Source organism: Nerophis ophidion, linkage group LG26, assembly GCF_033978795.1.
Source record: "Nerophis ophidion isolate RoL-2023_Sa linkage group LG26, RoL_Noph_v1.0, whole genome shotgun sequence".
In the NCBI taxonomy this organism is placed as follows: Eukaryota; Metazoa; Chordata; class Actinopteri; order Syngnathiformes; family Syngnathidae; genus Nerophis; species Nerophis ophidion.
In genome coordinates this window covers 7,234,194-7,256,447 of record NC_084636.1, presented here as the reverse complement: position 1 = coordinate 7,256,447, position 22,254 = coordinate 7,234,194, and the positions used below count along the sequence as shown (strand labels likewise).

At 43.3% G+C, this 22,254-nt stretch overlaps 2 protein-coding genes across 4 annotated transcripts in view; one reads left to right on the top strand and one right to left on the bottom strand.

Moving 5' to 3' along the window:
* The window catches only part of med16 (mediator complex subunit 16), an 87,306-nt gene that overhangs the window by 43,711 nt on the left and 21,341 nt on the right, over positions 1-22,254 (bottom strand). The window contains exon 1 of one of the 2 annotated variants that reach the window (XM_061887838.1): positions 1,496-1,740. The exons of the other annotated variant lie outside the window; for it this stretch is intronic. The gene's annotated coding sequence lies outside the window, so the exon portion shown is untranslated. Of the gene's footprint in view, positions 1-1,495; positions 1,741-22,254 lie in introns of those variants that run through there. 2 annotated transcript variants of the gene reach the window in all.
* Positions 1,136-22,129, top strand: tmem259 (transmembrane protein 259). Of its 2 annotated transcripts, XM_061887842.1 has the most exons (12): positions 1,138-1,481; positions 5,051-5,357; positions 5,450-5,734; positions 8,620-8,743; positions 8,813-8,923; positions 8,997-9,119; positions 9,197-9,297; positions 9,377-9,434; positions 13,552-13,635; positions 16,041-16,173; positions 16,285-16,384; positions 21,195-22,129. In XM_061887842.1, the coding sequence occupies exons 2-12, from the start codon at positions 5,148-5,150 to the stop codon at positions 21,858-21,860; spliced, it is 1,995 nt and encodes a 664-aa protein (XP_061743826.1). In that variant the 5' UTR covers positions 1,138-1,481; positions 5,051-5,147; the 3' UTR covers positions 21,861-22,129. The 2 variants fall into 2 exon arrangements, with proteins under 2 accessions (XP_061743825.1, XP_061743826.1); XM_061887841.1 differs by having other exon boundaries at positions 1,136-1,481; positions 8,620-8,923.

Here is a 22,254-nt window from a genome sequence, read left to right as displayed (position 1 = left end):
CTGGTAGCCCTTCGCATTAATCAGTACCCAACTAGCTCTTGGTTTCAAAAAGGTTGGTGACCCCTGTGCTATACATATAAAGTGGATTGATTTATTCGATATAATTGCAGAAATACTTTTTTATCTCATATTTACGACTTTTTTGTCTCATAATTTTGAAATTTTCTCTCATGATTTCAACCTTTTCAGTTTATACTTTTGACTTTTAATCTCATAATTACTACTTTTTATGCTCATATTTATCTCCCAAAATATAAAAATTCTGACTTTTAATCTAATAATTTCCACTTTCTTATTTTATAATTTCGATTTTTTTATTTCATAATTTTTAATTTATATTTTATGACAGGGGTGTCAAACGTACGGCCCGCGGGCCGGATCAGGCCCACCAACAGGTTTTTTCCGGCCCACGGGATGAGTTTGCTAAGTATAAAAATAAGCCAAAATTTTTTAATGAAAGAAACTGCTGTTTTAAATGTGTCCAATAGATGTCGCAATAGCAATTCTTTATAGATTATGCTACACATGTAAAAATAAACAAACCATATGATGTTAGTGAACCAGTCAAGGAAAATGAGCACACTACTTTAATAGTTTTCATCTTGATTGATTGAAAATTATCACCATTGAGTTGACTGATGAACATTATCATATAATTTATTCAGAAAGTATAAATAATGGCTAATATAAAGACAGAACACCATTAATTGCAACATGTAAGTGTATAAAAAATTAAAAAACATTAGGATTTGTACATTTCCAGAATGTGTGTGTTCCATTTTTAAACAAAGAAAATAAGCTGAAGTCGTCTTTATTTTTAAGTTATCGTGCCGTGATTTTGCCAGTCCGGCCAACTTGGGCGTAGAATTTTCTCCCATGGGGCCCCCGATCTAAAATGAGTTTGATACCCCTGTCTTATGATCATGCATTTATCCCATTTCGACTTTTTATCCCAACATTTTGACTTTTTGTCTCAAAATTTCTACTTTTTCACCTATTTATCATGAATTTTGTCTCATATTTCGGTTTTAACAATGAGGTGTTTTTTTAGTGTTGGAAACGGGCTCCAATAAACAAAAGATGTGAAGCACATTTAATAAAATTTCAACCGCTGACGCGGAACGTTTTCGAGGACCTGTGCTCGTTTCCGGTGTTTTCGTACTTCCGGTTAGTATCTGCAGCACTCGTTTACTTCGCTTAACGGACTTTGTCGTGAAGAATCAAACTTTGTGCCACGGGTAAAATTCAAATATATTTAAAAAGTAACCACTGCTAGTTGTTATGGATTGTGCATAGCTAACTTTAGCGTATAAGTGGTTTAGTTCGCTGCGTGTGGCTAACGGGGACAGCTAATAGTGCTAACTAACGAGCTATCCCTCCTTTTTTTTTTGTTCGGAATCCGATCGTCTGTTTTCGTCTTTTGGTGAAAACAACGAAAATAAGTCGTCAGCATGGACGCAACGCCGCGGTGCCAATAACAGGTACGTAAACTAACCTTGTTGATATTAAGGAGTTCGACTTAACAGCTGGAGGATGTTTTGGTCCGGAGTTTGGAGGCCGTAACATTTACTACAAGACGTCATTTGTAGCGCGGAATGAGCTTCCAGAAGGTGTCACCTGATTAATTGAGCCCACGTCAGCAATATTATTCCACCTAACTCGACATTGAAGGGTTCACATATTTTCGGACGTGTTCGAGTTGATCGTGGAAGACTAAGTATCCATCCATATTCTTCCGCTTATCCGAGGTTGGGTCGCGGGGGCAGCAGCCTAAGCAGGGAAGCCCAGACTTCCCTCTCCCCAGCCACTTCGTCCAGCTCTTACCGGGGGATCCTGAGTCTTCCCAACGTGTCCTGGGTCTTCCCCGTGGCCTCCTACCGGTTGGACGTGCCCTAAACACCTCCCTAGAAGAGAATAGAATAGAATTGAGTTTTATTGTCATTATTGCAGTGAACAGGTTCAAAGAACAACAAAATTGGAGCAGATCCCCTAAGGTGCATATACAATATGGTAATATAAATAGTAAAAAAAGATAGAAATAAGAGATGTATCTATATTTATATGCATATATGCATACATATGAATATATATATACACACATACATATAACATTATTGCACATTATAGTCCCAAAAAATTAAAAGACATGACACATGAGGACATGATGGACATATTGTGCTCACTCAGTGCCTGTTTAATGCTACTATGGCTCTTGGGTAAAAGCTGTTTTTTAGTCGATTTGTGCCAGCTTTTAGCACCCTATAGCGTCTGCCCGAGGGCAGCAGTTCTAAGTGGCAGTGCCCGGGGCGGAATGGGTCTTTCAGGGTGCTCTGTGCTTTCCTGAGACAGCGGGAGCTGTACAGGTCAGCCAGGGAAGGGAGGGGGCATCCGATGATCTTGCAGCTGCTGAACCACACGCAGATGCAGTAGGTCAGGATGCTCTCAATGGAGCACCGGTAGAAGGACACCAGCAGTTCCTGAGAACACCTCCCTAGGGAGGCGTTCGGGTGGCATCCTGACCAGCTGCCCGAACCACCTCATCTGGCTCCATTCAGAGGAGCAGCGGCTTTACTTTGAGCTCCCCCCGGATGACAGAGCTTCTCACCCTATCTCTAAGGGAGAGCCCCGCTACCCGGCGAAGGAAACTCATTTTGGCCGCTTGTATCCGTGATCTTGTCCTTTCTGTCATGACCCAAAGCTCATGACCAAAGGTGAGGTTGGGAACGTAGATCGACCGGTAAATTGAGAGCTTTGCCTTCCGGCTCAGGTCTTTCTTCACCACAACGGATCGACACAACGTCCGCATTACTGAAGACGTCGCACCTATCCGCCTGTCGATCTCACGATCCACTCTTCCCTCATACGTGAACAAGACTCCTAGGTACTTGAACTCCTCCACTAATAATTTCCTACCTCAAAATAACCTAAAACACGATCTTATTTTCTCACAACTAAGTAATTAAGATAAGCAGATAAACTCAAACAATGCCTATGTATGTCTTTACCACAACTTGGGAAATTATTCGTGAAAATTTGCGGAGACCTGACCAGATGCCCGAACCGCCTCATCTGACTCCTCTCGGTGTAGAGGAGCAGCGGCTTTACTTTGAGCTCCCCCTGGATGGCAGAGCTTCTCGCCCTATCTCTAAGGGAGAGCCCCACCACCCGGCGGAGGAAACTCATTTCGGCCGCTTGTACCCGTTGTAAGGTTCAAACACTGGTGACATCTATTAAACAAGACAAAAATCAAAGAATCAAACAGAGACATCATCAAATTTCGACTCAGATCCGAGGAGGGACATGGCCACTGTACACTCTTAGTACAGTCCGCACCAAGCTCTGCCCCAAGATCGCACTCCTCCTTCTTTATTTGACTCCCCCGCCCCCTCCTTCCCACAGCTGCTTCCTCAGGGAAGTGGTTCGTCATGGTACCCACCTGTTCCCAATTAGCCTGCACACCTGTGGGGTGTTCCCAATAAGTGTTTGATGATCGTGAACAGCATTGCCTTCGGTTCTTGAACAGTTCAAAGAGGGTTCCATAAAATTGTTCAAAGAGGGTCCCACAAAATTGTTCAAAGAGAGTCCCATAAAATAGATCCAAAAAAGTTCGTAAAAATACTTCAAATAGTTCTTCTGGAAGTTGGCCAGATCCTGCCATCTGTCCGCTTGGAAGTCCAGTGAAGTTTTACGAGCATTCTTCTTGGAAGGTTTCAGCCTTTTGTCTTCTTGTCCGGAACACAATGTAATACAAAGGTTGTTTTTTTTGGATAATTTACAGACAATTTTTCTGACACCCGTGATCTTGTCCTTTCTGTCATGACCCAAAGCTCATTGATTGATTGATTGATTGATACTTTTATTAGTAGATTGCACAGTTCAGTACATATTCCGTACAATTGACCACTAAATGGTAACACCCGAATAAGTTTTTCAACTTGTTTAAGTCGGGGTCCACGTTAATCAATTCATGGTACAAATATATACTATCAACATAATACAGTCATCACACAAGTTAATCATCATAGTATGTACATTGAATTATTTACATTATTTACAATCCGGGGGGTGGGATGAGGAGCTTTGGTTGATAACAGAACTTCAGTCATCAACAATTGCATCAACAGAGAAATGTGGACATTGAAACAATGTAGGTCTTATTTAGTAGGATATGTACAGCCAGCAGAGAACATAGTGAGTTCAGATAGCATAAAAACAAGTATATACATTAGAAGTACATTTGAGTTGTTTATAATCCGGGGAGATGGAATTGTGAATGGAGGAGGGGATTAGTAAAGTGTTGAAGTGGCCTGGAGGTGTTGTTTTAGAGCGGTTTTGAAGGAATATAGAGATACACTTACTTTTATACCTGTTGGGAGTGCATTCCACATTGAAGTGGCATAGAAAGAGAAACCTATGACCATAGGTGAGGTTGGGAACGTAGATCGACCGGTAAATTGAGAGCTTTGCCTTCCGGCTCAGCTCCTTCTCCACCACAACGGATCGATACAACGTCCGCATTACTGAATACGCCGCACCAATCCGCCGGTCGATCTAACGATCCACTCTTCCCTCACACGTGAACAAGACTCATAGGTACTTGAACTCCTCCACTTGGGGCAGGGTCTCCTCCCCAACCCGAAGGTGGCACTCCACCGTTTTCCGGGAGAGAACCATGGACTCGGACTTGGAGGTCCTGATTCTCATCCCGGTCGCTGTGAACCGATCCAGTGAGAGCTGAAGATCCCGGCCAGAGGAAGCCATCAGGACCACATCATCTGCAAAAAGCAAAGACCTAATCCCGAGGCTACCAAACCGAATCCCCCCAACGCCTTGACTACGTCTAGAAATTCTGTCCATAAACGTTATGAACAGTATCGTTGACAAAGGGCAGCCTTGGCGGAGTCCAACCCTCACTGGAAACGTGTCCGACTTACTGCCGGCAATGCGTACCAAGCTCTGACACTGATCGCTCCCTGTACGATCCGAAGACTAAGTACTTAGTGAGAATTTTAGTGACGTTACCTAAAACCATCCTTGCTGTGTGTTGCAGAAAGAAGGTCAGGCCACTATCAGCATCAAGATGCTAACCTAGAAGCGGCTTGCTGCAGTGACCTCTCAGTCCAGTTGTCAGCCGTCATTTAGAGACCATGTCGGAGAACCAGAACAACAACAACATCCCCCTCAACAACAACAACATGGGGCCCAACAGGATCCGCAACCCCAACGTCAACCAGAACCCGCTCATCAACGTCAGGGATCGCCTCTTCCATGCGCTTTTCTTCAAGATGGCCGTCACCTACGCGCGCCTCTTTCCGCCGTCGTTCAGGAGGGTGTTTGAGTTCTTCGTCCTTCTTAAGGTCACTTCAGTATGCTTTTTATCCTCATTTCTGATCCATATTGATTTTGGATGGTATGCATGAACTAATCTTCATCCCCTCTTCGTTATCAGGCGCTCTTTGTCCTCTTTATCCTCGCGTATATCCACATCGCCTTTTCCCGCTCACCCATCAACTGTCTGGAGGAGGTGAGGGAGCGCTGGCCCCGTGACGGCATCCTGCGCGTTGAGATCCAGAGGAACTCCAGTCGGGCCCCCGTCTTCCTGCAGTACTACGACCCAGAGGAGGGAGGCACGGGCGGAGGCATCGCCGGACTTAGTCTGGCAGCGCTTCAAGAGGAAGAGGAGGAGGAGGAAGACGAGATGATGGTGGAGATGTTTGACAACAGCTCAGTGCAGGTGAGAGAGAAAGGTGGGCTTTAAGACAGTTTAAGGCTGGGTGATATGGAGGTAAAAGTATATCTCGATGTATTTTTGCCTAAACTCGATATTGATATACAAACCCCATTTCCTTATGAGTTGGGAAATTGTGTTGGATGCAAATATGAACAGAATACAATGATTTGCAAATGCTTTTCAACCCATATTCAATTGGATGCACTACAAAGAAAAGATATTTGATGTTGAAACTCATAAACTTTTTTTTTTTTTTACAAATAATAATTAACTTAGAATTTCATGGCTGCAACACGTGCCAAAGTAGTTGGGAAAAGGCATGTTCACCACTGTGTTAGATCACCTTTTCTTTTAACAACAACAAATAAACGTTTGGGAACTGAGGAAACTAATTGTTGAAGCGTTGAAAGTAGAATTCTTTCCCATTCTTGTTTTATGTAGAGCTTCAGTCGTTCAACAGTCCGGGGTCTCCGCTGTCGTATTTTACGCTTCATAATGCGCCACACATTTTCGATGGGAGACAGGTTTGGACTGCAGGTGGGCTCAGAAAGTACCCGCGCTCTTTTACTACTAACCTGCGCGGTTTTAACACGTGCTGAATGTGGCTTAGGCATTGTCTTGCTGAAATAAGCAGGGGTGTCCATGAAAAAGACGGCACTGAGATGGCAACATATGTTGTTCCAAAACCTGTATGTACCTTTCAGCATTAATGGTGCCTTCACAGATGTGTAAGTTACCCATGCCTTGGGCACTAATGCACCCCCATACTATCACAGACGCTGGCTTTTGAACTTTGCGTCGATAACAGTCTGGATGGTTCGCTTCCCCATTGGTCCGGATGACACGATGTCAAATATTTCCAAACACAATTTAAAATGTGGACTCGTCAGACCACAGAACACTTTTCCACTTTGCATCAGTCCATCTTAGATGATCTCGGGCCCAGAGAAGCCGGTGGCGTTTGTGAATGTTGGTGATAAATGGCTTTCACTTTGCATAGTAGAGCTTTAACTTGCACTTACAGATGTAGCGACAAACTGTATTTAGTGACAGTGGTTTTCTGAAGTGTTCCTGAGCCCATGTGGTGATATCCTTTAGAGATTGATGTCGTTTATTGATACAGTGCCCTCTGAGGGATTGAAGGTCACGGTCATTCAATGTTGGTTCCCGGCCATGCCGCTTACGTGGAGTGATTTTTTTCCAGATTCTCTGAACCTTTTGATGATATTATGGACCGTAGATGTTGAAATCCCAAAATTTCTTGCAATTGCAGTTTGAGAAACGTTGTTCTTAAACTGTTTGACTATTTGCTCACGCAGTTGTGGACAAAGGGGTGTACCTCGCCCCATCCGTTCTTGTGAAAGACTGAGCATTTTTTGGGAAGCTGTTTTTATACCCAATCATGGCACCCACCTGTTCCCAATTAGCCTGCACACCCGTGGGATGTTCCAAATAAGTGTTTGATGAGCATTCCTCAACTTTATCAGTATTTATTGCCACTATTCCCAACTTCTTTGTCATGTGTTGCTGGCATCAAATTCTAAAGTTAATGATAATTTACAAAAAAAATGTTTGAGTTTGAACATCAAATATGTTGTCTTTGTAGCATATTCAACTGAATATGGGTTGAAAATGATTTGCAAATCATTGTATTCCGTTTATATTTACATCTAACACAATTTCCCAACTCATATGGAAACTGAGTTCGTATATCCATCCATCCATTTTATACCGCTTGTCCCTTTTGGAGTTGCGGGGGGGTGCTGGAGCCTATCTCAGTTGCATTCGGGCGTAAGGCATGGTACACCTTATACAAGTCGCCACCTCATCACAGTATGCGACATTAATCTCGATATATATATTTTTGAGCAACATTCAGGGAAATTTAAGTGAATGACAACTGTACCGTAAACAGTCAGTGTCACTTTTATTAAGCCAGTTAGTCAAGATGGGTATTAACAGCACAGAAAATAAACTATTGAAGTAGTCCAGCTCTATACTCTCGGCAGGGTCCTTGAGGGTGCATGGGAGTTTGCCCAACCAGTCTACATGTGCTACTCTCGAATGCCTTCTGACCGTGTCCCTCGGGAAGTCCTGTGGGGAGTGCTCAGAGAGTATGGGGTATCGGACTGTCTGATTGTGGTGGTCCGCTCCCTGTACGATCAGTGCCAGAGCTTGGTCCGCATTGCCGGCAGTAAGTCGGACCCGTTTCCAGTGAGGGTCGGACTCCGCCAAGGCTGTCCTTTGTCACCGATTCCGTTCATAACATTTATGGACAGAATTTCTAGAAATAGTCAGGGCGTTGAGGGGATCCGGTTTGGTGGCTGCAGGATTAGGTCTCTGCTTTTTGCGGATGATGTGGTCCTGATGGCTCCATCTGGCCGGGATCTTCAGCTCTCACTGGATCGGTTCGCAGCCGAGTGTGAAGCGACTGGGATGAGAATCGGCACATCCAAATCCGAGTCCATGGTTCTCGCCCGGAAAGGGGTGGAGTGCCATTTCCGGGTTGGGAAGGAGACCCTGCCCCAAGTGGAGGAGTTCCAGTACCTTGGAGTCTTGTTCACGAGTGAGGGAGGAGTGAATCGTGAGATCGGCAGGCAGATCGGTGCGGCGTCTTCAGTAATGCGGACGTTGTACCGATCCGTTGTGGTGAAGAAGGAGCTGAGCCGGAAGGCAAAGCTCTCAATTTACCTGTCGATCTACGTTCCCAATCTCACCTATGGTCATGAGCTTTGTGTTATGACCGAAAGGACAAGATCACGGGTACAAACTCGATATATCGCCCAGCCCTAAGAAAATGTATAAGTCATTTCCTAAATAAAAAATAATTAAATGTAAGGCCAGATGTAATCCATGTGTAAGTCCTAATCCAAGTCCAAATGGTCCAGTTTGAGCTGGACTTGGAGCCTCGTCTGAAGCCGTCTCTGAAGGGGCGAGTGGGAACAGTCGACGAAGGTGCGGCAGGAGGGGCGAACACCAGCCAGGATGTCGCCTTTAGTCAGGGCACGAAAGGTACGCAGCGCCAGGATCGTGGTGCGCCACTTCCCTGCTCATCCTCACAGAGTTGCTTTGTTGTTCTAGCGTGGCCTCTGGAGGAGTACATGGTGGAATATTCCCTGGAGTACGGCTTCCTGCGTCTGTCTCAGAGCACGCGGCAGAAGCTTAACATCCCCGTCATGGTCGTCACGCTGGGTGAGACGCGGCGGCATGGCGGTCGATCACTCGCACTGGCGGGGTTATGACCGCAGCCCCTTCTGTGTTTTAGATCCGACTAAGGACGAGTGTTTTGGCGACGGCTTCAGTCGCCTCCTGCTGGATGAGTTTCTAGGCTACGACGACATTCTGATGTCCAGCGTGAAGGCGCTGGCAGAGAACGACGAGAACAAAGGTAATGAAGGGAACGCTGGCAGCCATCTAACGAGGACAAGGCTCTTAAAGATGACGTAATTATATGCTTCTACGCAGGTTTCCTCAGGAACGTGGTGTCTGGGGAACATTACCGCTTCGTGAGCATGTGGATGGCCAGAACCGCCTACCTGGCTGCCTTTGTCATCATGGTCATCTTTGTAAGCCATTCTAGTCCAAGAACACAACCGGGAGCACAGAGAGCCAATGTTTATTTTTTGTGTGTGTTACTTTTCTCAGACTCTGTCAGTGTCCATGCTGCTCAGATACTCTCATCACCAGATCTTCGTCTTCATCGGTTAGTACGCGCCTCACAAACTTGTGAACCTTGTTGCCTCTCAATCAGGGATATTCAACTAGCGTATTTTCCGGACCGTAGGGCGCACCAGATTATAAGGCGCACTGCCAATGAGTGGGTTTGAATGGTAAATGGGTTGTACTTATATAGCACTTTTCTACCTTTTTTTTAAGGAACTCAAAGTGCTTTGACACTATTTCTTGGGGGTGTGACGGTACACAAACATTTCGGTTCTGTACGTACCTCGGTTTAGAGATCACGGTTCGGTTCATTTTCGGTACAGTAAGAAAACAACAAAATATAATTTTTTTGGGTTATTTATTTACCAAATTTGTAAACAATGGCTTTATCCCTTTTAACATTGGGAACTATAATAATTCTGCCCATGTTAATCAAAATTAAACTACCTCAAATTGTTGCTCAGATTAAATAAAAAGACAAAACTTTTCTTCTACATATAAAAAGTGCAACATTAAACAGTTTCAAATCAACTCATCATGCTTAAATTATCACAGCATATGCGAAGCCTGTAGTTGATTTTTATTATGTAAAAGTTATATTTTTATCAACATGTAATAGCAGGGACCCTGCCATTCAAAGCTTTTCTGTCCATAAAAGACACACACCGCAAAATGAGCTAACGTTACGCTGAAAGCTAATTAGCCTTTACCTCAATCCAGAACTGCGAGCGAGCTGAGCTGCAGTTTAAGTTTCTAGAACAGGGGTATCCAAACTTTTTCCACTGAGTGCCGCACATGGAAAAATTCAAACAAGCGGGTGCCATTTTGATATTTTTCATTTTCAAACCATAACAAAATATATGGATTTTGTTGTTGTTTTTTTACCTTTAGGGCTCCCGGGGACCATAAAGGGTCTCAGTCATTACTGCTAATGAAACTTACGGTTGATATGAAGTAATAAAAAATAAAAGGTTTTATGCCTTTTTTGTCAAAGACAACTTGTTGTTTATTTTATAGTAAAACTGAAATATTCAGTTTTTAGTAATTAGAGCCATAAAAGATCAATAATGCAGGGCACCATTGATTTTAATTCATTATTAATTTTGAGAAATCACAGTGTAAAGATAAAAAAAATCCCATGAAATATAATTGGGATCCAAAAGGTGCTGCACTCATAAAGTGATACATTTTTATTTTTATTTTTTTTACTTTCAACACTTGTTACGAGATCGACTTCAGATATGTCTGTCAATTTTACGTTTGAACTATTATTTTTGTTTGTTTTTATGTGGGCAACCACACAATATATGCAATATTTTTTCCAAATAAAACATTTTAAAGTGACATTTTTGAAGTAAGTGGAGCCTTGAAAATAATTCATTATAGCATTGATTTTTTTTTGTGTCTTTTTATGGCAAAAACAGAAAAATGAAGACAAAAGAAAAAAAACAGCCTGCAAGGCAGCTTTGGGTCAACATTGCAACTTTTTCTCCTTAGATTTCACCTCATTCCACTTTTTTAAAAATGTTTTTTAACATTTTTGTAATAGCATTTCCAGAATTTGTGGCGTGCAGGCAAGCAATTAGCTGCGGGCCGCACTTCAGACACCCCGGTTCTAGATGGTTAACAGGCTCATAGTGATGTTAGTAGTAATTGACTGGGAGGTGTTTATTGTGCACGTACCGTTACACCCCTACTATTTCTACATTCACACACACACACACACACACACACATTCACACACTGACGGCGGGAGCTGCCATGCACGGCGCTAACCATGACCCATCAGGAGCAAGGGTGAAGTGTCTTTCTCAAGGACACAACGAACATGACTAGGGTGGTCGAAGGTGGGGTTTGAACCAGTAACCTTCAGATTGCTGGCACGGCCACTCTCCAAACTTCGTCAAGCCATCTAGTCAGGTCTATTTTCATACAAAAGGCGCACCGGATTATAAGGCGTATTAAAGAGGTCATGTTGTTTATTTTTTTCTAAATCGAAAACAATTCCTTGTGTTGTGGTCTATATAACGTGTCCCGTATTTTTCAGATTATAAATCGCAGTTTTTTTCATAGTTAGGCAGGGGGTGCGACTTATTCTCTGGAGCGACTTATGTGTGAAAATATTTACACATTACCGTAAAATATCGAATAATATTTTTATCTCATTGATGTAAGAGACTAGGCGTACATCAGCAATCGTCACACACACACACACACACACACACACACACACACATGTCAACCAATAAAAATTTGGCGTGGGCGGGTCACGGCAGAAGTGCATTTTGGGAAAAAAAAGATACTACCTGCTACTACTTCCGTACCTATGAAAATGTATCATTTCAACATTGGCGGTACCTTTATAAAAACTGAGAAGGGCTGAACAAAAATGGCACCGAAAAGGAAATATACGGCAGGTTACAAGCTGGAAGTAGTGATTTATGCAGCAGAAAACGGAAATCGAGCAGCAGAAAGAACGTTTGGAGTAAGCGAGAAACTTGTCAGGGACTGGAGAAAATTGGATGCTACTCTTACTGAAATGAAGAAAACAAAAAAAAAGTTAATCGCAGGCTAAAAGCTAGGTGGCCATATCTCGAGGAAGGAATTCACAAATGGGTGCTTGAACAACGAGTTGCCAGGAGAGGCTTGTCAATCGTACAGTTGCATCTCCACGCCCATGTAGTTGCCAAGGAGATGAATATAAATGACTTTGCGGGGCGACCTTCTATGTGTTACCGCTTCATGCAACGCAATCACATCTCTATCAGAGCAAGGACAACGATGTCCCAAAAACTGCCAGCAGAAAATGCAAAAATACGACTTATACTCTATTGCGACTTATATATATTTTTTCCCTTCTTTATTATGCATTTTCGGCCGGGGCGATTTATACTCCGGAGCGATTTATAATCCGAGAAATAAAGTAACGGTGGTTCTTTGGTCAAAATGATGTTTTACAGATCATCTTCAAGTCCCTTTTTGACGGTCTCTTCAGGATGCGCCGTTTTGTGGGAGGTCTCATTTACGTGGCTCACCTTCGACAGAGTCTTTTCTCTGTCATTTTTGTTGTAGCGGTGTAGCGTGCAAGGACGGGAGGGGGAGAAGTGTCAAAAGATGAAGGTAACTGTTTTAATGACATTCAGACTTTAGTTAAATCGATAACGGTGCGGCATCGCCTCATCCGTGGCTCACTAGTGCAACAACAAGGCCGGAAATGTGTTCCGTGAAAAAACGTCCGACCGGAAATATCTAATAACTAAAGTTTTGGTGTTGTTTACTTAGGTCATATTGCAGTCTACATGTATCTCCTATGTGTGACTGCCATCTACTGGTCACACTTAACAATACACCATGTGTCAAATAAAATGCCTATAAGTCGGTAAGCACAACCAAAATTATTCTGTATACTAGGCGCACCGGGTTATAAGGCGCACTGTCGAGTTTTGATAAAATGAAATGATTTTAAGTGCACCTTCTAGTCTGAAAAATACGGTAAATTGTTTGGTGGGCCATATTTTCCTTAACTATTTATCTCATTTTGCACATTTCTTGATTTTGGTCTATTTATTTTGTCAAGAGTTTCAAGAGCACTCCGCTGTTTTTCAATACTTTCTGCAAAAAAAAAAGCTAATCAAAGATCATCCCGATGACAGCACTCCAGTGTTTTTAAGAATCTGCTGCAAAATTTCGAGTTTTACAAGTTTTTTTAACTAAACTCTCGAGCCACCAGTTAAATAGCCTAAATGATGAAAAAGAGAGGACCCAAAACGGAACTCTGAACCTAAGAAGTTGAACAAATGACTACTGACTGCACTTGAGGTAAACAAGCTACAGGAACAACTTGGTTACATAAATCACATTATTTAAATAAAAATGCAACTGACAAAAAGGAGAGGACTTAAGGTGGTGCCTTGTTCAATGTCTCAGTTTTGTGAATACCAGGTTTGGAGCTCAGAGTTCAAGTGTTTTTAGGACTTTGCTGCAAAAATGTGCCTCCCGGGTTTTGAACGGAGGTTGGGGGAAGGTATTGTGTCATCCCTCGTTATAGAGCCCTGCTCTAAATAGTCATCACTTCAAGCCGCAACCATCAAAGTTCAGAGCAGTCGTCTGTGTGACTTTTGACCTGGTGCTTGTTTCTTCTGCTCCATCGCCTACAGTGGACCTCTTGCAGATGTTGGAGATGAACATGACCATCGCTTTCCCAGCAGCCCCTCTGCTCACAGTCATCCTTGCCCTCGTCGGTGAGTTCCCTTTTGTTACCGTGCCTTTAATCTGTGATGTCCAAAGTGAGACCTGGGAGCCATGTATGGCCCACACCTTGTTTTTTGGCCCGCAATACAATTAAAGTTGTTTTGAGAACATTTATTTTTTTAAATGTCCATGATTTTTACCCAATGATATCGCACAATTTGTTCGGCGTTCAGGCTTATCCCTCACCCTGTCTCGTTAAATGTACACGCAGGGAACGCGTGGACTTATACAGAAACAATTCTAGTCCAAGAGAAGCAACTTAACGACAACACGACTGCAAATTGTTATTATGGAATATACAAACATTGATACCTTAAATTAGTTGTCCAATCGCCATCATTAGCTAAGAACAAGCAAAGGTAATGCGCGTGGACGTGTTATGTAGTGTAGGTCATAACGTCCTACATGCGGCAATAGCTAGAATATCGTGCTTAAAATACATTGAAAAGTCAGCGCCTTCTAGTCATCTGCTTAAATATTGCAAATAATTATAATATTGATGATAATACATAATAGATTATTGAGAAAGCTACAAAAACAACAGTGACAAAGGTTGGCAAAAATGTATTATGTATTGAGAAACATGTTAATGTTAAAGGGGTAATAGCAAGCATGACGTGCTGCATGTGTCATGATCAATACTATAGTGACTTACTGGACAGATAGTTGTCTGTCTGGTCCAGCTGGCCAGGGACGTTTTTTTTTGTGTTGTTTTTGGGTAGGTGGAAAACAGTTTTGTCTTTTGTTGTGATGCGGTTTCTTGGAGTGGTGTCCTCCTTGCCAGATACAGCAAGCATTTGGATTAATCATTACTCTCAGCAAAGCAGAAGCACTCCATTTCTGTCGGCATAGCTTGGTACCAGGCTGCCCCTGGCATGCCGGTCCTGACTCTCTCGGCTTTTGTCTGCTCCAATGTTTCACCCTTTCTTTGTCCTCATTGAGCTTCTATAACTAGCAGTTCATCCTCTGTATATTCAGGTTCAAAAACATAAGGTTGTGAATCCTCATTTGTTCAAAAAGTCGTCTTAGTTGTCTGTTACCAACTCGAAACACTAATAATAGCATGCTAGGGATAATTGTCTCCTCATTGTGTTGTTTTGCTTTTGAGAAACTTTCAATGTTTTTTTGTTTTTTTTTCACGCAGGTCCCTGGGCAGTTGATGGGGGGGATTTTTAAATATACTTAAATGGAATGACAAAATAATTAGTCCAATCAAAAACATGGCACGCTCGCTAAAGGCTGAAATATTCTTGCTTGTCACATAGCTTGTGTGGGTCTGACGCCGGTTGGTTCGGCGTACCTTTCACATCTACCACGCTTCAGCTGCGACGCCAAACACTGAGCTGTGGTTGGTCTGTTTTTTAGTACGTAATTTCCGTGTTTTTCTTTCTGACTATCCACTGCTTCGACCCTTTCACTCCGGTAACAATGTGGAGGTTACTTACGTCGCCATTGTTTACTACACGGACTACACACAGGAAGGTAAGAAGCTGAGCAAGAAGAGTTGTGGTTGCTCACTCCGAAAAACACTGCCCTCTGGCGTTGTGGAAGAAAATGACAAGTCTTAGAGACTTAAACTTAAGACTTCCTTTTCTTGTCATTCAAATTTTAACTTTACAGTACAGATAAGAACAAAATTGTGTTGCAATAGCTCATTGTAGTGCAGGATAAAAGCGCAATAAGGTGCAGATATAAATAAATAGATTACTGTACGGATAAATATTTTGCACTTTTGCATATGCATCCACGTTTATGGATGTATGTTATATTGTCTTTATATTCCAGCCCGTTAATCAGTTTTGGGGGGAATTGAGGGGATTGTTATGATGCGTTAAAGAGTCTTACGGCCTGAGGAAAGAAGCTGTTACATAACCTGGAGGTTCTGCTACGGTGGCTGCGGAACCTCTTTCTAGAGTCCAGCAGTGAAAACAGTCCTTGGTGGGGGTGGGAGGAGTCTCTGCAGATTTTCTGAGCCCTGGTCAGGCAGCGGCTTTTTGCGATCTCCTGGATGATCTTTTCCGCCGTTCTCACCACTCTCTGCAGAGACTTCCAGTCTGAGGCACTGCAAGCTCCAGTCCAGACAGAGTCAGTAGACTCTGTATAGTGCCTCTGTAGAATGTGCTGAGAATGGGGGGAGGGAGCTGGGCTATTTAAATCGGACGCAAAAAGTGCATGCGCTGCTGAGCTCTTTTTACAAGGTGTGTAGGGACCAGGTCACATTGTCAGTTATCTGCACCTCCAGGAACTTGGTGCTCATGCGTCATCCCAACGCTGTCATTAGGATGCCAGCCTTTCCTCCACAACACGTTCATGCACATCATGTAAAAGAGTCACTTCTGTCCTGGCTTTAATGCGAGGGTCAATGTTCAATCCAAAGAGTCTTTGTGTCATTCAGGTATGGAGGCCATCATGTCTGAGTTCTTCAACGACACGACGACGGCCTTCTACATCATCCTCATCGTGTGGCTGGCAGATCAGTACGACGCCATCTGCTGCCACACCAACACCAGCAAACGCCACTGGCTGAGGTGGGTCACGTGACCCCCCTACCTAGGAGCTTCTCATTGGTTACTGGCAGAAGCCGCTGCAGCAGAATGTTCCTAATTTTTTATACCACTGCTTTCCTGTGGGTTTTTCAGGTTCTTCTATTTGTATCACTTTGCCTTCTACGCATATCATTACCGCTTCAATGGTCAGTACAGCAGCCTGACGCTGGTCACCTCCTGGCTCTTCATCCAGGTCAGTTACACACACACACACACACACACACACACACACACATACACACACACACACTATTGGACTCGTCTTGTCACATGGTTACACACTTGATGCAGGAAATGGAAGCAGTTTACTCAGTTATTCAAATGTGAACCAACTAAGGATGTGTCGATCAGTATCGGACGATTTTCTTGGTAGTCATTTCTGATTAATGCCTTTTAATGCTGATCACAAATACTGGCTGACAATATTTATTTTATGTTCCCGGGCTGTCAAGCAGCGAGCAACTAATTGTGTCAATACAGAGTGTGGAGCCACTCTCCAAAGCTAATAATAATCATTTACATTACAGTAACTAAATGAATTTTTTAATATTTTAAGTAACATCATCACTGGAGGACGAGGATACACATGTTACACCAGGGGTCACCAACCTTTTTGAAACCAAGAGATACTTCTTGGGTACTGATTAATGCGAAGGGCTACGAGTTTGATACACACTTAAATAAATTGCCAATTTGCTCAATTGACTTTTAATATATATATATATATATATATATATATATATATATATATATATATATACAAATAATATATATATATATATATATATATACAAATGGGTATTTCTGTATGTCATTCCGTCCTCCATTTTTTTTCCCTTTTACGGAAGGTTTTTTGTAGAGAATAAATTATGAAAAAAACACTTAATTGAACGGTTTAAAAGAGGAGAAAACAGGAAAAAAAATGCAAATTAAATTTGGAAACATAGTTTATCTTCAATTTCGACTCTTTAAAATTCAACCGAAAAAAAGAAGAGAAAAAGTAGCTAATTTGAATCTTTTTGAAAAAAAGTAAAAAATAATTTATGGAACATCATTAGTAATTTTGGCTTCACGGTGGCAGAGGGGTTAGTGCGTCTGCCTCACAATACGAAGATCCTTCAGTCCTGGGTTCAAATCCAGGCTCGGGATCTTTCTGTGTGGAGTTTGCATGTCCTCCCCGTGAATGCGTGGGTTCCCTCCGGGTACTCCGGCTTCCTCCCACTTCCAAAGAGATGCACCTGGGGATAGGTTGATTGGCAACGCTAAATTGGCCCTAGTGTTTGAATGTGAGTGTGAATGTTGTCTGTCTATCTGTGTTGGCCCTGCGATGAGGTGGCGACTTGTCCAGGGTGTACCCCGCCTTCCGCCCGATTGTAGCTGAGATAGGCGCCAGCGCCCCCCGCGACCCCAAGAGGGAATAAGCGGTAGAAAATGGATGGATGGAGCATTAGTCATTTTTCCTGATTAAGATTAATTTTAGAATTTGGATGACATGTTTTAAATAGGTTAAAATCCAATCTGCATTTTGTTAGAATTTATAACAAATTGGACCAGGCTATAATTCTAACAAAGACAAATCATTATTTCTTCTAGATTTTCTAGAACAAAAATGTTAAAATAAATTCACAAGACTTTGAAATAAGATTGAACATTTTATTCTAAAGATTTTCTAGATTTCAGAAAGAATGTATTTACATTGGAAATAAAATGAGACTTCAGAAAAAAACAAAAGTGGTTAAGTTTACATTTAAGTGTACGGAGATGAGGGCCACTGGACGCAGAGTCTGGGTGAGGCCGGGCCGCGAGAAAAGAAAATGTTGCATACTCCTCAGCATGTCTAGTTGTATAATTACATTTAAAATTGTATTCCTTGTGCATCACAACTTTCTTTGTGCAAATAAGACACGTCGGGGTGCCCCTGTGCTCAACAAAAAAATATTGCATCTCCCACTTTTCCTGGAATTGTCTTTGCACATCACTAACCTTTCTCTTCACTGCAGGCTTAAAAAAGACATGTTTGGGGTTGTGGAATATATTTGTATTTAGCCGACGCACGGAGAACAACGTTATTTCCGCAATGTGAGTCGTTACCCTTTTCCTCCCTACTGCAACACGGCGGTCGGCGGAAAATAGCCGGGAAAGGTTGCAAAAAAGTGTTATCCGGCATCATATAGAAATATATGTAGTGTTCATCTTGTGAGGCAATGCAAATTAAACAATAAAAAAAACCATAACGGTTTGAATTGGTCCAGGTTATCTGGTGTGACTGCAGCCAGCCACGTAAGAAAACCCTCGTCTCCATGGCAACGTCTCTGTCGCCTTCACTCATTAACCGCTTTTCCACTAGTGCAGGGGTAGTCAACCCAGAGCGTTGTAAGTGCCGTTTTGGACCCAAATAACACTGTCAAGCGGCACTCATATAAAATTTGCTGGCCAAACTAACATTAAACTTTCATATTAAAGTGGGGGCTACGTTTCTGAGACCCCTGCAAGGTTTCTCATTGTATCCCACTGGTTTGAGTTTTTTCTTGCCCTGATGTGGGATCCGCGCCGAGGTTGTGGCTTGTGCAGCCCTTTGAGACACTCGTGATTTAGGGCTCGATAAATCAATCAATCAATCAATCAATGTTTACTTATATAGCCCTAAATCACTAGTGTCTCAAAGGGCTGCACAAACCACCACGACATCCTCGGTAGGCCCACATAAGGGCAAGGAAAACTCACACCCAGTGGGACATTGGTGACAATAATGACCCAGTGGGACGTCGGTGACAATGATGACTATGAGAACCTTAGAGAGGAGGAAAGCAATGGATGTCGAGCGGATCTAACAGGATACTGTGAAAGTTCAGTCCACAATGGATACAACACAGTCGCGAGAGTCCAGTCCAAAGAGGATCCAAGACACAGCAGCGAGAGTCCCGTTCACAGCGGAGCCAGCAGGAAACCATCCCAAGCGTAGGCGGACCAGCAGCGCAGAGATGTCCCCAGCCGATACACAGGCGAGCAGTACATGGCCACCGGATCGGACCGGACCCCCTCCACACGGGAGAGTGGGACATAGAAGAAAAAGAAAAGAAACGGCAGATCAACTGGTCTAAAAAGGGAGTCTATTTAAAGGCTAGAGTATACAAATTAGTTTTAAGGTGAGACTTAAATGCTTCTACTGAGGTGGCATCGCGAACTGTTACCGGGAGGGTATTTCAGAGTACTGGAGCCCGAACGGAAAATGCTCTATAGCCCGCAGACTTTTTTTGGGCTTTGGGAATCACTAATAAGCCGGAGTCCTTTGAACGCAGATTTCTTGCCGGGACATATGGTACAATACAATCGGCAAGATAAGATGGAGCTAGACCGTGTAGTATTTTATACGTAAGTAGTAAAACCTTAAAGTCACATCTTAAGTGCACAGGAAGCCAGTGCAGGTGAGCCAGTACAGGCGTAATGTGATCAAACTTTCTTGTTCTTGTCAAAAGTCTAGCAGCCGCATTTTGTACCAACTGTAATCTTTTAATGCTAGACATGGGGAGACCCGAAAATAATACGTTACAGTAGTCGAGGCGAGACGTAACAAACGCATGGATAATGATCTCAGCGTCTTTAGTGGACAGAATGGAGCGAATTTTAGCGATGTTACGGAGATGAAAGAAGGCCGTTTTAGTAACGCTTTTAATGTGTGCCTCAAAGGAGAGAGTTGGGTCGAAGATAATACCCAGATTCTTTACCGTGTCGCCTTGTTTAATTGTTTGGTTGTCAAATGTTAGAGTTGTATTATTAAATAGAGTTCGGTGTCTAGCAGGACCGATAATCAGCATTTCCGTTTTTTTGGCGTTGAGTTGCAAAAAGTTAGCGGACATCCATTGTTTAATTTCATTAAGACACGCCTCCAGCTGACTACAATCCGGCGTGTTGGTCAGCTTTAGGGGCATGTAGAGTTGGGTGTCATCAGCATAACAGTGAAAGCTAACACCGTATTTGCGTATGATGTCACCTAGCGGCAGCATGTAGATGCTGAAGAGTGCAGGGCCAAGGACCGAACCCTGGGGAACTCCACACGTTACCTTAACGTAGTCAGAGGTCACATTGTTATGGGAGACACACTGCATCCTATCAGTAAGATAAGAGTTAAACCAAGACAGGGCTAAGTCTGACATACCAATTCGTGTTTTGATACGCTCTAATAAAATATTATGATCGACGGTATCGAAAGCAGCGCTAAGATCGAGGAGCAGCAACATAGATGACGCATCAGAATCCATCGTTAGCAATAGATCATTAGTCATTTTTGCGAGGGCTGTCTCCGTAGAGTGATTTGCCCTGAAACCGGATTGAAAGGTTTCACATAGATTGTTAGACGCTAAGTGTTCATTTAACTGCTCCGCAACAATTTTTTCAAGGATTTTTGAAATAAAGGGAAGGTGAGACACCGGTCGGTAATTTACCATGAGGTCAGGATCGAGGTTAGGTCTTTTAAGAAGAGGATGAATAACCGCTTTTTTGAATGCTAGGGGAACAGTGCCCGAGGAGAGTGATAAGTTTATAATATTTAGCACTGATGGACCTAATAATACAAAGAGCTCCTTGATCGGTTTCCCAGGAAGAGGGTCAAGTAAACATGTTGTCTGTTTTATTCCATTTACACGTTGTAACAATTCCTCTGTTATTTCCTCAAAACGAGAGAAACTATTTTGGAGGGCAGTATCCGCCGTATATACAATCGTGTCAGTGTTAATAGAACCCCGTTGTAGCTGGATCAATCAATCAAATAAACTTTGATTGATTGATTGATTAATTACTAATTAGTTGGAGCTACCGGAAGTAAACCTGGAAATGTTCTGTTCATATTCTAGTCCGTGACAGAGCAGGCCCTGGCCAGCATACGTTGAGGGTAAAATGTTATATGAAGCACCTTGTTATTAAACAATAATATACATTTTTAAGTTCTTGTGGGTCAGAACAGGATTATATTGAGTTTGACCGGCATCTTCTTTGTCTGCATTCAGCACTCCATGATCTACTTCTTCCACCACTACGAGCTGCCCGCCATCCTTCAGCAGATCCGCATCCAGGAGATGCTCCTGCACAACCAGCAGGCGGGTCAGGCCAACCAGACGGCGCTGCAGGACAGCCTCAACAACAACAACGCTGCCGCCGGGCCGCCGGAACCCGCCACCGCCGCCGCGCCCCAAACCGGACTCGCCTCCGTCGCCCAGCCCCAGCCTGAGACGCCACCCTCCTCCGCAGAATCCCCTCCCGCACCGGGCGGCGGCGAGGTGCGCTCGGAGCTAAACTGGGTGGCGCAGACAGCCGCCATCATCACCGAGGCGCTGTCCTCCACTCACCAGGAGGGGGTAGCCACGTTGGACGCCATCCATCGCCAGGACCCTCCACATCCAACCGCTGAAATCAGTGTGGTGGCAGAGTTCTGGATGGGAAGTGCAGCGGTTGGAGAGGGAGGAGCTACAGGAGAATGCGAATCAAGCACCGAAGGAAGAGCAGCAGATGCAAACGTCTCCATAGCAACAAAACCCTCGGGAGGAGCTCCTCCAGCTGGAGTGGCAGACAGTGTCGGGGATCAGGGGGAGGGCACTCCTCAGACAGACTGCCCCCCCTCGCAGGCGGCCGATACAGACTGCACAGCGCAGCAGAGCTCCTCCCAAGCGTCCTGAGGTATCGTCATGGCGATGATATCCCCCTGGGAGTATCACACGATGCACGTTCGCCCTCCCACGTGCACGCTGAACAGGAAGTAAAAGCAAAACGCTCTCCGGCTGCCATGAGCACGTGAATAATCAATAATCAATGTGTGGTGGAGGTGGTCATCTGTTCCGATAATGACACTCTTTTAATGATTAAATATTGACTGATTGGTCTAGAAATAGGAGATAAAGCAAGATCACCATTGATACTTTTTTTCTAATAAACAGAGGAAAGAAAATATTTGGGATGAGTTTAAAAAATCTAAACATTTGAGAAAAATGTTTAGAAGAGATTTATGGCAAATCCACACTGGACGTTATTGACTTTTGTCAGCTTTGTATTTAGGTCCACGTGCTTTTATTT

What these genes read in the sequence shown, in the direction of transcription:
- tmem259 (XM_061887841.1), top strand. Translation starts at nt 5,148, where the DNA reads ATGTCGGAGAACCAGAACAACAACAACATCCCCCTCAACAACAACAAC. An exon ending in AGAGAACGACGAGAACAAAG is followed by an intron (nt 9,120 to 9,196) that starts GTAATGAAGGGA and finishes GCTTCTACGCAG; the next exon opens with GTTTCCTCAGGAACGTGGTG. An exon ending in AGCAAACGCCACTGGCTGAG is followed by an intron (nt 16,174 to 16,284) that starts GTGGGTCACGTG and finishes TGGGTTTTTCAG; the next exon opens with GTTCTTCTATTTGTATCACT.